A 16,262-nucleotide genomic window follows, 5' to 3' on the forward strand; every position below is an offset into this window, starting at 1 on the left:
GTTTGGCAGCGACGTTGTCGGCGGTGATCAGCTCCGCCTCTGTGGACGCTCAGTGCGCACTGTGAGCTGGCACAGAGCAGCTTCGCTCGGCCTGTCCTGAGGACCAATCACAGCTCTTGCCGTATCCGTTGTCCCTTGACGGAGTGACGGACACTTAAAAAATATTTTGTGCAGTCGGAGTATAAACTGGGCTTTAGTTTATGACTGGAGGACTCCCGGGGGGAGAAGGATCTTTTAAGTACCATTAGCCGTCTGTTTTATGGCCCCTCGACTGATAAACCATGTAAATTGGAGACAGACATTCTTCTCTCTCTTGTTCCTTCGCTCTTGCTTGCTGCTCTGGTTCCTACTTTTGGGCCCCCGGGCCCAAGGCCCTTGGCTCCGGCCATGGCCTCCGGCATGCAGCTCTCCCGTTCTGCACCGTGCCAGTTTCACACTCGCTGCCCGACTGGTTTACTTTGCTATCAACTTACGTTACACGCAATCCTGATTTTCAGTCACAGAACACCCTGGGCTTGAAATACTCTGTCTGCACTCAAATCAATCATATACTCTCTCTCTCTCACACACTCATTCACTCTCTCCCTTTCATTCATGAATGAAAGTTCTCACAGGCGCCATCTTGAGTCGAACACGCGCTCCTACAGCCATGCTGTCACGTGTTCAAGCTAAGATCTGCGGCCTGATGTTAATGTGTTTTTGGCGCCATGTTCGGTGGAGTCGTGCGTTTACAGTCACAGCTACTGCGCATCATGGATGTATAATATGAACTGGATAGAGCTCCGCCCCTCTGTCTTGAAGACACTGTTTGCATGGTGGCCACTGTGGGTACTGCAACAAAAAATCCCATGGAGCCCAAAAAGCAATTTTCCCATTGACCACAATAGTAAAAGAGACGCGTGTAAAAGTGTCCACAGGACACCTCGAGACATGGACACGGGCTTTTATAAATCTTTATATTATATATTTTTAATTCATGGAGTTTCATGAATTAAAAAAAAACATTCCTAAAGGTCATTCGCTATCGTTGGTTTTGCATTTATTTACAAATCCATGGTTTAAAGCCGAAGTTAACGTGACGGCGGTATTCATGAAATCCGCTAGCGCACGTCATTATCGTACTCCCATCATGCCTTTCGCTGTTCATGTACGCGCCGAGCAAGTCGATAACGACTGATTGTCTTTTCCCTGATTTCAGGGTGGTGCCCGGTCTAAAGTTAATTAATTATAAAAATAATTAATTAATTGTTTATTAATTTTATTTTTATCAAGCAAATTATTGCCACTATTGTTGATCCTAATGGTGCCCCTTGTGAGGGTGAATCACAACATAATGGTGTCCCTTGCAAGGGTTTTAAGTGAAAATAGTCGCCACCTTATATAACTTCTAATGTAGACGGCAGAACTATACTACGCCAAAACTCGCCTGCTGACTGAATGAATGAGGAAATCAAATACCGTGTGTGGCTGAAAGAGGGCGGAGACAGAGAGAAACTCCAGGTTTGTTGAGAAAAACCTGGTCCCGACCAGGTTAGGTTCATAGAGCATGTAACCATGGTAACTGACCGAGAGCTTAAGTTACCTCTCTCTGTGAAACAGGCTAGAGTTACTCCTCTTTCTCTGGTTTGACTTACCTCCCTTTGTGAAACGGAAAACTCAGTTTCCCTCATTTCAGGGTTAACAGACTCAGAGTTTTCACTAAACCTGCTTTGTGAGACGGCCCCATGGCATCCACAATCACCTGACCTAAACCCAATTGAGATAGATTAGGATGTGTTGGACCAGAGTAAAGGCTCAGCAGCAAGCAAGTGCTCAGCACCATATCTTAAATGGGTTGTGATGAGTTGCTGAGACTCAACGCTTTTCAGAACTTTTGAGAAGAGGAGGAATAGGATCCAATCGGCAGGTTGTAGGTTTCTGATGGTGAAACAATTTTAGACGCCACAAGGGATATCATTTAAAGATGCTCAAGTTTATCAATGGCTGGGAACATTGAATTGATTTTTTTGTACATCCAATATCATACTTGGATGATTCATTAATTTTAAGTCTTCTATTTTACTATTAAAAAGGCATCATAGGATGTCATCATTTTGAGGCTTTTGGTAACACTGATGATACATTTTTCACCACTTGCTGCGACGAAAAACTATTACTAAAAACGACTAAAATTGATTAGGTGTTTATTATTTTTCTGATTCACACCAACTTTGACAAGCAGTTTTCTGTATTTCTGCAAATTTCACTCACAAACCAAGCCAACGATGACAAAGATAAATTCAACAATAAACATCACTTGAGCAACAGACTGCTTTTACACAAACATACAATTACACAAATAAAAAGTGCTTTAGGTTTGATTGCAAATTCAATACTTAAATTCCCTAAATTCCTCCTGTTCAAATACATGTTACAAAGAAGCTGTGGTAGGACAGTGAGGCAGCAACCACAAACAGAAACACTTCAAACTGAGCAGTAAACTTTGTACACATTATTTAAGGCATAGTTTAGGCTGACACCCATGTAAAATGGCAGTGTTACAGTCACGGCACTCCCTCAACAGTAGTTTCCTCAAACAAACTGAGCAGGTTCTTTGGTTCAAAGCTTGCTCTGGGTAGATTCTCGTCCACTTGCACCCAGTTGCGGCGCTGAGAGGAGAGTCGATTCTGCGTGGACTCCTCATCCATGCTTTCTGGATGAAGCTCTGAGCGGACAGAGCTTGCCCTTGTGGTGAGTGTGTGGCATGTTGTGTTTGAGTGGATACTGGAGGGGGTGTGAGACAAGTCACCCAGATTTGAGTGAATGGATGTGTGGACAGGACTGTGATGTCCATTTGTCTGTGAAACTGGCAGAGGAGTGGACGTGCTGTCCACACACATTCTGGATTTGTCCCTGGGATGAGGAAAAAAATTAGCAAGAAATCCAAAGATATTTTAAAGATAGAAGAACAAAAAAACTAATTTATGAAAATGTTAAATTCAGTACCTGTGTGAGAATGTGGGGGAAAGCTCTGGTTTTGTGGGATCCAGCACAAAATCTATGTCATCCCCGAGGCTACCTGAGTCGGCGTGCATGACACTGAGGGACAGAGTTAGATCCCTGTCCCAGCTGTTCCTGGGAGGGGTGCAGGGCACTGGTTTGGTCCATTGAGGAAGAAAGGACAAGTGAAGGGAGGACAGCAGTCTGCACCCAAAACAAACCACCTGCTACAAGACAAGGAGAAGCAAATTATAAAATAGAAATAAGGCACAACTTTGAGAAGTTAATGTTTAAAGATTTTCATTTAGGGCCCATGGTTGGTGTAGTGGTTAGCACTCTCGCCTTTGCAGCAAGAGCACCTGGGTTCCTGGGTTTTAGCCCCGTTTGGAACAACTTCGGAACAAGGGAACTTAGGAACAACTTCTGCAAGGAGTTTGCATGTTCTCCCTGTGTGTGGGTTTTCTCCGGGTTCTCCGGCTTCCTCCCGCAGTCCAAAAACATGCGATATGGAGATTAGGTGAATTGGTCACTCTAAATTGACCGTAGGTGTGAGAGTGTGAGTGAATGGTTGTTTGTCTCTATATGTGGCCCTGCTATGGATTGTCCAGGGTGTACCCCGCCTATCGCCCAATGTCAGCTGAGATAGGCACAGCACCCCCCGCGACCCTCTGGTGGAGGATAAAGCGGTAGATAATGGACTTTTCATTTAAGTTTAAACGAGAGCGAAGGGATGCACAATACTATTGGCATGATATTGGATTTAAAATGTATTATTGGATACCAGCAAACACGGCAAGATCCCCGATATGACTAATGACTAAAACAGGCAGAATAGGTTGCTTCCTCCTTTATGCTGGAGCCGATTATTATTATTTTTTTGTTTATTTTGTACAATGAAGAAAATGTATATTTACATTTGCTGCTAGAGGAGTATGAACATTATTATGCTAATTTCACTGCAAAAGAGACAAAATTACTTTGTTCGTTCACATTCACATGATGGATGCCTCTCCTGTTGCCATTTGTAATCAGCTCTCTTTTCCCCTGCAATGTATGCTAAAACATACAGATCTAATTTCTGTTTATGAAGACCAAATTATGTTTTTAAACTGTCCGATTGTGCAGACACATCACATCTAGGAAAGACAGAGTGGGTTGCAATATGCAAACTCGCTTACTTGCGCGACGTATTCAGCCTACGCCTACACAAAAATAAGTAAATTAATTAATGGCCAAGACCACAGACCTCACTCACTCGCACTCTTTACCCTCTCTCTCTCCCGCCCGTGCTCTCTGCGCATGCTGATTTTGATGAACAACAAACAAATGCAGAGTGCTGATAAAGAGTTCTGTGCAAGCAATTTAAGATCCTGACTCTTGTCCCAAATATGAGGCTTAATTCAGTGATTGAAACAAATATATCAACATTAATGAAACGTTTACATGCAGTGCGCGCCCACTCGCTGTTTTGTGTATCTATATATCTGTATTTATTTTGAAGGCACGTTTAAGTGTTACCATAGCGACCAGAGAGTGTTAGGGGGCCGGTCCGTGAAAATATTGCCTAACAAAAAAGGTTGGGGACTGCTGATCTAAGTGTTAGGTGTTACCTGGCACAGGGAGACCAGTTTTAACACAGTCTCTGCGACCATTAGATAAATGCGTCTCTTCCACATGCGTTTCTTGATGAAATGGAGAGCAAGAAGCTCTGAGACTGTTGGCCTCTCAGAAGGCTCTGGGGCCATCATCATCCTCAGCACTGTCTGCAGCTCCACTGACAGGCCTGCCAAACACATGGAGAAGGTTAAAACATAAGTCATGTGAATAAATTAGGGCTGGGTGATAGATCAGGTTTTAAAGAAATATCAATATATACACACCCAGTCAAAAGTTTGGACACACCTCATTTTAATGTTTTTTTCTGATTTTCATGACTATTTACATTGTAGATTATCACTGAAGGCATCAAAACTATGAATATAGCGTAATGTAGTAAACAAAAAAGTGTGAAGTAAAGAGTCACCACCCTTTGCTTTGATTACTGCTACTTGCACACTCTTGGCATTCTCTCGATGAGCTTCATGAGGTAGTCACCTGAAAGGTTTATAGCAGTCTTGAAGGAGTTCCTATAGATGCTGAGCACTTGGTGGCATCTTTTGCCTTCACTCTGCGGTGTGGCCAAACTTTTGACCGGTAGTGTATTTCCATACACGATTCAGAATGAGACAATATCATTATATCGATATTGTTTATGTCTGTTTGAATTACACCGCAACATTTGGGGGAGCCCTATTTTCATGTCACATGCACGCACACAAGTGTGTGGCAGCGCAGTCACTTGCAGAGTACTAAAACTTGTGTGTCTCTCTCACACATCAGGTCCCTCTCCTGCCATTTCACTATTGTAATGTTTCTACCTTTTTTCCCAGTTATAGTAGTTTTTCCTTCCTTCCTTTTCCTTTTCTTTACTTGCCCCCCTGCCAGGCTTCGCGTTGCTCGTTTATTTATTTTAAATAGATTTTTTTTATACACCACAGATTTTTCTAAACCGGGAACAAGTGTGCTCCGCCCCCATGTAATTGGCACAGCGACCAGGTGCCGATTGAAACCCAGTTCCACCATCAAATTCGTCATTATTAAGGTTACATTGTTCTTGTCAATAAATATGTTATATTTAGGGATGCAGCAACTGACGTATGTTAACTCACGTCAGTTGCTGCATCTGACGTGGTCAGCTCTTGGATAATTTATTGTGAGGACATGGTGGTTCCCGTTAAGACTGTAAAAACATACCCAAACTGTAAACCCTGGGTGAGCAGACACCTTAAAGTATTATTAAACAAAAAGAAACAAGCTTTTAAACAAGGGAATTTTTCTGAGCTGACGTCCGTTCAAAAAGAAATTAAACGGGAAATCAGGAGAGCCAAATTATCTTATAAACAAAAACTAGAAGACAGGCTTAGAAAAAATAATTTGGGTTCATCCTGGGACAGTATCCGGTCTATGGTCGGCCTGACTGATAATGCAAATAAAAGGGTCTCACTAGACTCCTCAGATACAGTTCTGGCTCAAGAGCTAAACAAATTTTATTGTAGATTTGATGTGCATGATTTTAATAATGAAACAACGACATTGAAAGCCACAATGATGGAATCAAATAATCCAGTTTCCCCTCTTTTTGATGTTCCATGTGTGGTTAAAACTTTTAAACACTGTAAAAGACGAACAAGTGCAGGCCCTGACAATATCAGCAGCTGATTACTCTTAAACTGTGCTGAACAGCTGGGCTACATTTTTAATTATATTTTTAATTTATCTCTGTCCCAGGAGAAAGTGCCTGATTTGTGGAAACTGTCTACTATTGTACCTGCTGAAGAAACCAAACATCCTACATCATTAAATGACCTCAGACCTATAGCCTTGACCTCATTAGTTATGAAGTCTTTTGATAAGCTAATCAAAGTCTGTTTTGAGTATGAACATATCAGAATTATAAGCATATTTCAATGTTTTAGTCTAATAATCTTTGATTGGTTTTTTAACTGCAGACGCACCTGCCCGCAACAGCGGCAGCGTCCAGTGGTCCATTTGTGTCTCAGCAGTGAGACGCTGCGCTGTTCAGTCTCGCTCTGTACTCCTCAACAGGTATTGTGCTGATATTACTAGTTATTTTCGGATATCATGGGCTATGGTATTGCGCAGATGAACGTAATGCAAAACGCTGTCAGAGCCGTCAGACTCTGTTGAACTCCAGCCACGGCTGCGGGTCTTTTCAAATTAAGAGCCGCAGTTCTTTCAGTTCTTACCATCAGTTCATTGCTTAGACTCCCATTTGCAAAGTCTAACAGACTTAAACACTCCTTTGTACCTTCTGCCGTTCGTGTTTTAAATGCCAGGAGGAAAAGGTACCCATGGTGAAATGGCCTTAACTTCTAACTATAGTGTTTTAAAAATTAGGTTTTAAGTTATTGTAATTTACGTGTTCCGTGCGTGTATATTTGTGATCTGTGCTTTGTGTGCTCTTACTGCTGCAAAACGAATCGCCCCTTGGGGACAAATGAAGACATTGATTGATTGATTGATGTTAAATGCTGGAAAGTCTTGTTGCGCAAACGTGAAACTTGGCTGCGAAAAGAGATCAGCTCATCTGATGCATCTGTTATTCTCTTAATTGCAGCGTTAAAGCGTCTTCTGCGCAAAGGTTGAGAACACGGAGTGAAATGAAAAGTGCACTCTGCTCTTAAGAGTCTGTCACCATGTTTTACTAAGATCTACTCGGATCACCTGGACTTCATCGCGAATGTACTAGATCCTCATCATAAAGATCATTCTTTGTATGTGGGGATAAAACACGTAGAGAAATGATCCAGTCTGCTTTGGGTACGGAGAGCCCGCTTGGATACGAAGAAGCGCAGGAGAGGGAGAAGAGAACAGCACAGGGGCGGTGCACAGAAATAAATAAAAGGGCCGTTTGTCTGCACCAGATGAGGCAGATGAGGGGGCACTACCACTTTTTTTTTTATTAATGTTGATATATTTTACTTTTAAAAGTGACCATTGGATGGCTTGTTTTAAGATTCACTGGCCAATTACTTATTTAACTTAAGTGAAAAAAGATAAGATAAAAATATATAATTTATTTTAATTTAAAGAGTGTGTCTTTTTGTAAGACTCTATAGTTGGTGTAAAAGTATTGTTAATAAATGTCTTACAATAACACATAAATAACAATAACAAAAAATGTTTTTTACAAAAACACCGTGGGCCACCGGTGGGCTGCCCGAGAGGCCCCACCAACGGGCTTAGCAGGTTTTCTGGGGGAAACACTGGAACTTATTTAGGAACTTCATTATGCAGAAAATCAAAGTCTGTAACCTGTGACACAAAAAGTGGATGATGTTTCAGACTGAGCTCAAAAACAGTGGTTTTATTGCAAAGACATCACACAGGTGAGAGTCACTAAGGGTGCTTTCACACCTATAGTTTGATTGCTTTGGTCCGCACCGGTCAGAAAACATTACAATGTAGCAAACAGATGTGGGTACGATTTGCTTTCATATATGCATAAACGAACCAAATTGACCACGAAGACCATAGGCACCGGAACCAGACTCAGGGTTTCCCCCAGAAAACCTGCTAAGCCCAGTGGTACCTCTCAGGCCCACTACCGACCCACGGAGTTTTTGTAAAAAAAAAGTTAAAAAAATTAAAAGTTCACAGGAAATGTTTAATTATGACTATTATGTATTATTGTAAGACATTTATTAACGATACTTAAACACCAACTAAAGAGTCTTACAAAAAGACACTCATTAAATAAAAAAAAAAAAATAATTTCACTTAAAGGGACACTGTGTAGTATTTATGGGTTTATATAACCCAAAATCCACTTTTGTATACATATTATGTGCTCCTGCATTGTCTAGTCTCTGTATAATATTTTTTGTTTCATTTTCATAGTATTTCAAAAAGTCATGTAAAATAACATGGTCGCGGGCCGCGGTTGCATTGCCACTGTTAGCAGCGAGACGCCATGTTTCTACCGGAGCCTGTAAGGACAAACGCGAGAGAACAAATCAAGCGTCGCTTTACTTGTAGCGCCTCCACTCTCTATGGTTCGTGAGGCGCGGTAGCTCGCCCTCTCCCTCGCCTCACGAACCTCATTTGCTGACACGGAGAAAGACAACGAGGACGACATTTGACCGGCTGCGGACACCGTAGCGCTCAGGGAAGGGAGGGGGTGAGCAGAGGAGCAGTTCTTTGTTGTAAATTTCAGCCTCTCCTCTAGATGTCACTATAAACTACTTACTTCACCTTTAAGTTAAATATTAATTAAGTAATCGGCCAGTGAATCTTAAAACAAGCCATGCGATGGTTACATTTAAAAGTAAAATAAATCAACATAAATAAAAAAGTGGTCGTGCCCCCTTATCTGCCTCAGCTGGTGTAGACAAACAGCCCTTTTATTTCTGCGCACCGCCCCTGCGCTGTTCTCTTCTCCCTCTCCTGCACCGCTCGTCGCTCTGCGCTTCTGTGTCTCCAAGCGGTCATTTCATCTAAAGCAGACTGGATCATTTCTCTACGTGTTTTATCCCCACATAAAAATTATGATCTTTATGACGAGGATGGAGTACAGTGGCGATGAAGTGCAGGTGATCTGAGTAGATCTGAGTAAAACATGGTGACAGACGGCGCGCACTTTTCATCGTTTTCACTCCGTGGTCTTAATCTTTGTGAAAGAAGACACGTTAACGCTGCAATTAAGGGAATAACAGATGCATCAGATGAGCTGATGTCTTTAGTTAACTGCTCAAAGAGAGAATGTTCTCAGGTGTGAAATGAATGTCGCGGGGAGTTCATAATCTGCACCGCACGCAGCCAAGTTTCACTTTTGCGCACTTTCCAGTGTTTAACAGGTGCTGTTCCACCGTTTTGTAGCTGTGTTTCGATCGCCGAATTATCAGTGCATCCCTAAATATAACATCTTTATTGACAAGAACGATGTAACCGTAATAATGACGCACTTGATAGTGTGACTTGGGTTTCAATCGGCACCTGGACAAGCGTGCACTGCGCTGATTACATGGGGGAGCATGCGCCCTTGTTCCCCGGTATAGAAAAATCTGTGGTGTAATAAAAAAAAATCTATTTTTAAATAAATAAACAAGCAACGCTAAGCCTGGTGGGGGGGGGGGGGGGTGGGCAAGTAAAGCCTGGCGACATTCCGCGCCGCTGACGCAACTGGTGGAAATTTGGGGTAATCCCATATCTCATCTCATATCCATAATGCATAAAACTATACTATAGTTGTGTTGCTTTGACACCAGAGGAACCGTACCAAAGTAGAGCAGATAAAGCTGCATAGCTGCAAAATCCCTAAAACATCCTGGAAACGGCGGCCCTCGCTGTCAACTTTCCTTTTTTTTAATGTACAGTCGCCATGTCAGAAATGGCTGGGTTGAATTGATCACAAAATGCCAAGTGAAACATACCATCATCATACATCACCATTCAGCTAAAATATATCAAGACATACCCTTTGGTCTATATCGCTTAGCCCAAGAATGAATCAAATAGAAGAATTTATTAAGGGAGTGGAAAGAAAGTGGATCTTACCATTGGTAAACTCTGAGGGGAGGCAGCCTCGTCTGAGCTGTTGCCAGCCTTCTCCACCATTTGGAACTTCAATGTTACAGGCAAGCTCCAGAATAGAAACACCCAAACTAAAAGTAAATAACAACTATTAGGTGTAATTTTAACATATTGAATATAACTTCATTTCGTAATCAAATCTGTACCTGAAAACATCTGCAGCAGGCCCATATTGTCCATGGAGGAGCTCTGGAGCCATGTATCTAGGATCTCCTTCCTGTGCTTCCTTGTTCACATTTCCCTCTGAAGACTCTGTGCTCTTGTGTTTGAGTTGGAGCAGCAGTCCAAAGTCCCCGAGCTTGAGACGACCCGAGTCAGTGATGAGGACGTTGGCAGGCTTCATGTCCAGATGAACAAATCCACTAGAGTGCAAATGTTGCAATGCTGAGAGGAGGTCACACAGGTAAACCCACGCTGCAGCTTCATCTGGATTATAGAACAGTGGATGAAATATACAAGATGTAAATGCTGAAAAACACATCAATTAGAAATGTATGGAATAATCCTATATTCAGGGGTGTGATTGGCAATGAACAAAAAAAAGGAAAATATACGGTGCACCTACCATGGCGCGACGGCATTGTATTGTTTAAAAAAAAAAGAAAAAAAAAGAAAAGTGTAGTAGCCTACATGGAGGAGCGTTAAACCATGTTAAAAAAGACAAAATGTAAATGCTCTTTCACTACTCAGAGACTTTCATCTTGGCAGAGATGGCCTCAGTGCCACAATTTCCATCTTGAAGTGAAAGTGGTTGTCAAAGAAACACTGCTAGAGATGTCTTTTCAGTGTTTAATATACAGTTTAGTTTTAGAATCAATCTGTCAATTATTTTCTCGATTCATCAAATATTTGATAGAGAGGGCAAGCTACCGCGACCGTAGCAGACGAAGTGGAGAGAGTGGAGGCGGGACTTCCGCTACAAGTAAAGCGACGCTTGATTTGTTCTTTCGCGTTTGTCTGTACAGGCTCCGGTAGAAACATGGCGTCTCGCTGTGAACAGTGGGCAATGCAACCGCAGCCCGCGACCATGTTATTTTACATGACTTTTTGAAACACTTGGACAAAATGCAACCCATGCTGTATGTTCCATTCTCTTTCATTGGAGCCTCTGGTAAAAACTCCCTATAGACACTGGACGCGTTTTAGTTATCGACATGTTTTTGGGGAATTACAATATTTTGTAACAATTTTTGATAATGATATAATGCTTCTTGTAATATTAGTTCATATTCCTTTCTCAGTATCTGTCAGCTTTCAGAAAACATTCACAAACATGAAGCAAACAAAAGGTAGAATATGGATAGAAGGCTCCCCCATTTCTTAACCTTTTACAATAATTACATATAGTGAACTACATTTTTATTTTGTTCAAGATAAAATGAGATTGTCATATTGTCACAAACCTAGTCACCTGTCTGGAATATGTAAGATTAAGATTACATTGTGTGTTACCAACATCTAAAATGATTGTCCTTTTCATACAGACCTGGTCCAGGAGGCTGGTCCTCAGCATGCAGCAGCAGGCTGGTGCTGCACAGCTCTGTTTGAATGTACAGCCGCCCACCCTCCTCCCAGGCAGCCACAAACTCCAGGATGTGAGGGTGAGGACACAGGCGCTCATGGTTCCTGGCTTCCATCACACTCCTGGTCCTCTCACTGTTGCCTCTGAAGCGATGGGTAGACCGCTTTACTGCATAAAGGCGGCGATCCACTTTGCTTTGCACCTAAAAGAACAAAACAGAACAATAAAAAGTGCTGACATTGTCCCCTTCTATTTGGGGATCTTGAAAGGACAAACTTCTCGACAGAGAGATCCCATATTTCTAAATTTGTATAAAACCACAGCACATATATTTAAAACAGTCAGGATTTTGGGTAAACACTGTTGTGTAACTGCTTTTTGGCCAAATCCAGTAGTCAGCAACTGGCGACCTGTGGACCATAACTGGCCAGCTGGCATCAGTATTTAGCCCAACAGATAAATGATTTGCTTATCTTCACAAACATGACTATTTCATACAGAATTCAGAGCCTTTAATCTGAAAAAATATCAACTGATTCAAACAGATTCTGTTGCTAAAATTATTCTCCCGAAAATGTTTATTTTTTTTCTGGTTTTGCCTGATGGATACACAATATTTTGGCCCAATATTCAGTTGCTCAGGGTCAGCAAGTAAATAAATTTAAATACATTCATTTACTTGCAAGTAAATTTATAAAATAAATAAATGTACTTGCTGACCCTTAATCTAATCCAATGTGAGGGATGTTTTAGAAGACACAGACGAAAAAAAGTAAAAACTTAACAGGCAGTGACTGTTGAATTCAATTGTTCAAGGTTTCTAATTGGCTTTCAAGCTCCAGTGGAGAAACCTCTATCATGCCCTGTGGACATCTGAGACAGGATCTTTATTGTCATTATATAACAAAAATTGATCAGATCAGAACCGCTACGACTGAGCGTGCACCACAAGGGACCAACATGATCGAATGTGTCTAACATTCTAACATTCAGGCATGTTTTGATGGTGGGAGGAAACCAGAGAGCCCGGAGGAACCCCATGCAGAGAGAACATGGAGAGAACCTATTTGCCGTGAGTGCATTTACATGCTAAAAGTCTCATTAAGACAATAATCAAATTTTCTTAATGTCATGTAAACATGTTAGTCTGACTAAAATCGAGCTCATCTTAGTCGGTTACCTGGGTAATGTGATTCATAGTCTGATGAACCCCGCATGTATACGCTTATTTCGACTGGAGTAAGACTTGGCATTCAACACATGCAAATGTACCATAATTTCCTCCCTGTTCTTTTACCCAGATGCAAATGTACCATAATTTCCTCCCTGTTTTTTTACCCAGAAGTAGAAGATGACATAAAATGCAGTGTTGTTGCTGGAAAAGAACAAACAACACAATACCGTCAGTGAGAGCAAAAGCTACAGAGAACCCCCATTGTTGGACTGATTAACATGTACAGCAGGTACTAAACATATAATACTAGAGCACAATCCATCACACGTCAATCTTCACTGTTTGTTTTTCTGTAACGTAAAGTTGAACAGGAAACTGATTGAATACGCACTTGCGTATAGCAGGCTTTTAGCTAGGATTTTTTTAGAGGGTGTCCGCCTTGCCCTCCGAACCCCCACCCCCCCCCCCCAAAGAAAAAAATTTAATAAAAAATCTGCAGTTTTATCCACACATCCATATAATATGACACATACATAATGATCTTTATGACGAGGATCGAGTACAGTCGCAATAAAATACAGGGGATCCAAGTAGAAAAATAGCAGCAATTGCTCACCTTGAAGACCTCTCCAAATGATCCTCTTCCCAGTAGACCCAAATTGGTGAAGCACTGACTGAAAAAGGACTGTTGTTCGCTGGGATCGTACACGGAATTTGCACAGGGCAGCTTTTTAAGGGAACCAGACAGGGGGGTCCAGGGGGAAGGACGCTGGTGGAACACCCTGCTCAGAGGGGGACAGCCTTTGGATGGAGGCAGCGGTGGCATAGAATATGACAGCCGCAGAGGAGAAGAGTCAGATGAGTTGGACATAGATGACAAGTAAAAAGGGACATGACGCTTTTTGAGAGAGAAGGACTGCTCTGTCTGGGAGAAAGTGGGAATGGGGAGCGATGCCCGAGACATAGAGGATTCCACTGCCACTGACATGGTGTTGGCACGTTTTCACTTCTCTTTGAAGATAGTGTCCTGCAACAGTTACACAATAAGAAACAAGAAAACATTACGTCTTGTAAATGAATACCTAGCTGGGTATTTTTGCAGTGCTCTTTCACAGTGCTTCTTGATCCATGTACTTTAATAACGTATCTGTCTTCCCCATGTAACAAACAACAAAACCAAAGACTTGATACTTAAAAGTTCCCCAAAAATGCAATGATGGCTCAAAAAATACACTGACATGTGCTGATCAGGCACTAAATAGATTCAAGAGCCATGATTGAAGATGTTTATTCGCCATTAGTGCGTGCATTACTCTCTATATGTTGGTCCTGTGATGGACCTGTCCATGGTGTACCTTGCCTTTCGCCCTATGTCAGCTGGGATTGGCAACAGTGACCATGTGACGCTCATGTGGAGGATAAAGCAGTAGACAATGAATGACTGAATGTGCATAAACAGAAAAAAATAAAATAAAAGTAAACGTGGAAAAATAGATACGGTGAAAACTATCTGGTTGGAGATATGATGCAAAAAATACAATTTATAGAAAACAATCTTGATACAATGCTTAACAAATATATTAGATCATCACCACCCAATGTAAGGTTTATGCCACAGCTTCCCTAAATTAAAGGTGCATTATGTAATAAATCTAAATCAACTGGCTGTAAAATCCTCCTAATATGTCACAGAGACTCAGAAATAATGTTCATATAACATACAGAACTCACCAACTTTACCAACAGTAAAGCCAATAGGGGTGGGGGAAAAAATCGAAAAAAATCGATTCACATAGGAATCGCGATTCTAATCATCCATGATTGTGAATCGATTCATAAACTTCAAAAATCGATTTTTGGAAAAAAAAAAGATAAAAAATTATTGTATTTTGAAAAACCACACAAAACACCAGTTTGTGTTATTTGTGTACAGTTTCTTTTTGTAACTTCTGGGAGAAAAAGGCAGCCTAAGCTTTTATTTATGCATGTTATTTTTTTGTACAGTAAGTAAGTTTTTATTTGTTTTGAATTAATAAATGTTAACTTTTGTCTTAAGTTTGCCTTTGTGTGATCACATTATCACATTATCTTATACAAACTGTATTGTTTTGATGCCATAATTTGCCTTAACACACTATGCATTGTATCAATTTTTGAATCGAGAATCGTATGAATCGAATCGGTTGAATCGTCTAACAGTCATTGCAGCCAGTACAGTCTCAGCTGCCAAGCAACCACTGGTTGGCAGTTACGTCTGAGCTACAGTGGAAATGAAACGATCGGTATGAATGTCAAACCCGCCACCGCAGTAGCCGCCACGCCATCCCCCGCACTGGATCAACACAAACCACACTAGGGCTGTAGCGATACACTAATCTCACGATACGATACACGATATTCAGCTCACGATATGATATATATCACGATATTCAGCCAACGATACGATTCGATATAATTCGATACTCTTACATAATTTTCTGAACGATTTAAAGGGGACAACATGATTTTGGTGACATCTTGTGAGCGTTCTCTGTCTCTGATATATGTCTCTGACAGTTTGATGTCTGTTCAGTGTTTTACATTATATTTGGTTTATCATGGGCATTAATAATATACTTTTTAATTTTTCTTTCATTGTTGTTTTTGTTGACTTGAAGAATCCTCTGAGGATTGCAAGTGTCAGAATGGGGAAGCCCACTGCTGCAACATTGGCATGGGATGTCCTCAGGGATGGAGGTAATGGAGTACTTCTGTCCCAGCACCTCATCTATGAGGACAGACAGACCAGGGCAATGTTGCAGCAGTGGGTGAAGAGGAGGACGGTGGGGTGGAGGAGGATGACGATGATGAGGACCCAGACAGTCCAGAACCTCAGAGGTGGAAGAGGGACAGGAAGGGTGAACTGATTGACCTCCGCAGGGAAGACATGAGGCGACAGCGAGAGGTGGAGGAGAGAAATTAAAGATGTCCCTAAAAATTATTTATAATATTGTTTACATTTTTGATAATAAATACACTGTTAAATAGTATCTTGTATTTTATTATTTTAACATAACAGCACAGGAAGAAACAGGTTGATCCTACAATAGTGAGTTCTGGACTGTGAAGAAAAACTATTTACTATTTTACTTTTAAAGCTTAAACACATTTCTTAGATTTTTTGATAAAACTTTTCAACTCATGACTAAAACAATATATGCGTGTATGTACATATATACAAATATGTGTGCGTGTGATATATGTATATAAGATTATGTTTTATTTCTGCGGTGAAGTAGGTAAACTACAATACAAGCTCTACAATGACTCCCTCCTGGTGCAGTGACATGCCTATTGTATTATATCTGATGAGCTTGGATTTATATTACTGTTACATTACTGCTGTAAATGTAACATAGGGCTCAGATTTAAGTACTTAATATAGATCTGGCTGGT

The 16,262-nt window shown here is 41.2% G+C and overlaps 1 protein-coding gene across 1 annotated transcript; it reads right to left on the reverse strand.

Moving 5' to 3' along the window:
- Positions 1–2,543: 2,543 nt before the first annotated feature.
- On the reverse strand, positions 2,544–13,815 carry pkmyt1 (protein kinase, membrane associated tyrosine/threonine 1; the record flags this gene model as incomplete). Its single annotated transcript, XM_083903324.1, has 7 exons — positions 2,544–2,892; positions 2,986–3,206; positions 4,590–4,762; positions 10,096–10,202; positions 10,278–10,557; positions 11,618–11,855; positions 13,444–13,815. 7 exons carry the CDS (start codon positions 13,813–13,815, stop codon positions 2,544–2,546), a joined length of 1,740 nt encoding a protein of 579 aa, XP_083759450.1.
- Positions 13,816–16,262: the final 2,447 nt, after the last annotated feature.

The sequence above is a fragment of the Microchirus variegatus genome, assembly GCF_963457635.1.
Source record: "Microchirus variegatus genome assembly, chromosome: 17".
Taxonomy (NCBI): domain Eukaryota; kingdom Metazoa; phylum Chordata; class Actinopteri; order Pleuronectiformes; family Soleidae; genus Microchirus; species Microchirus variegatus.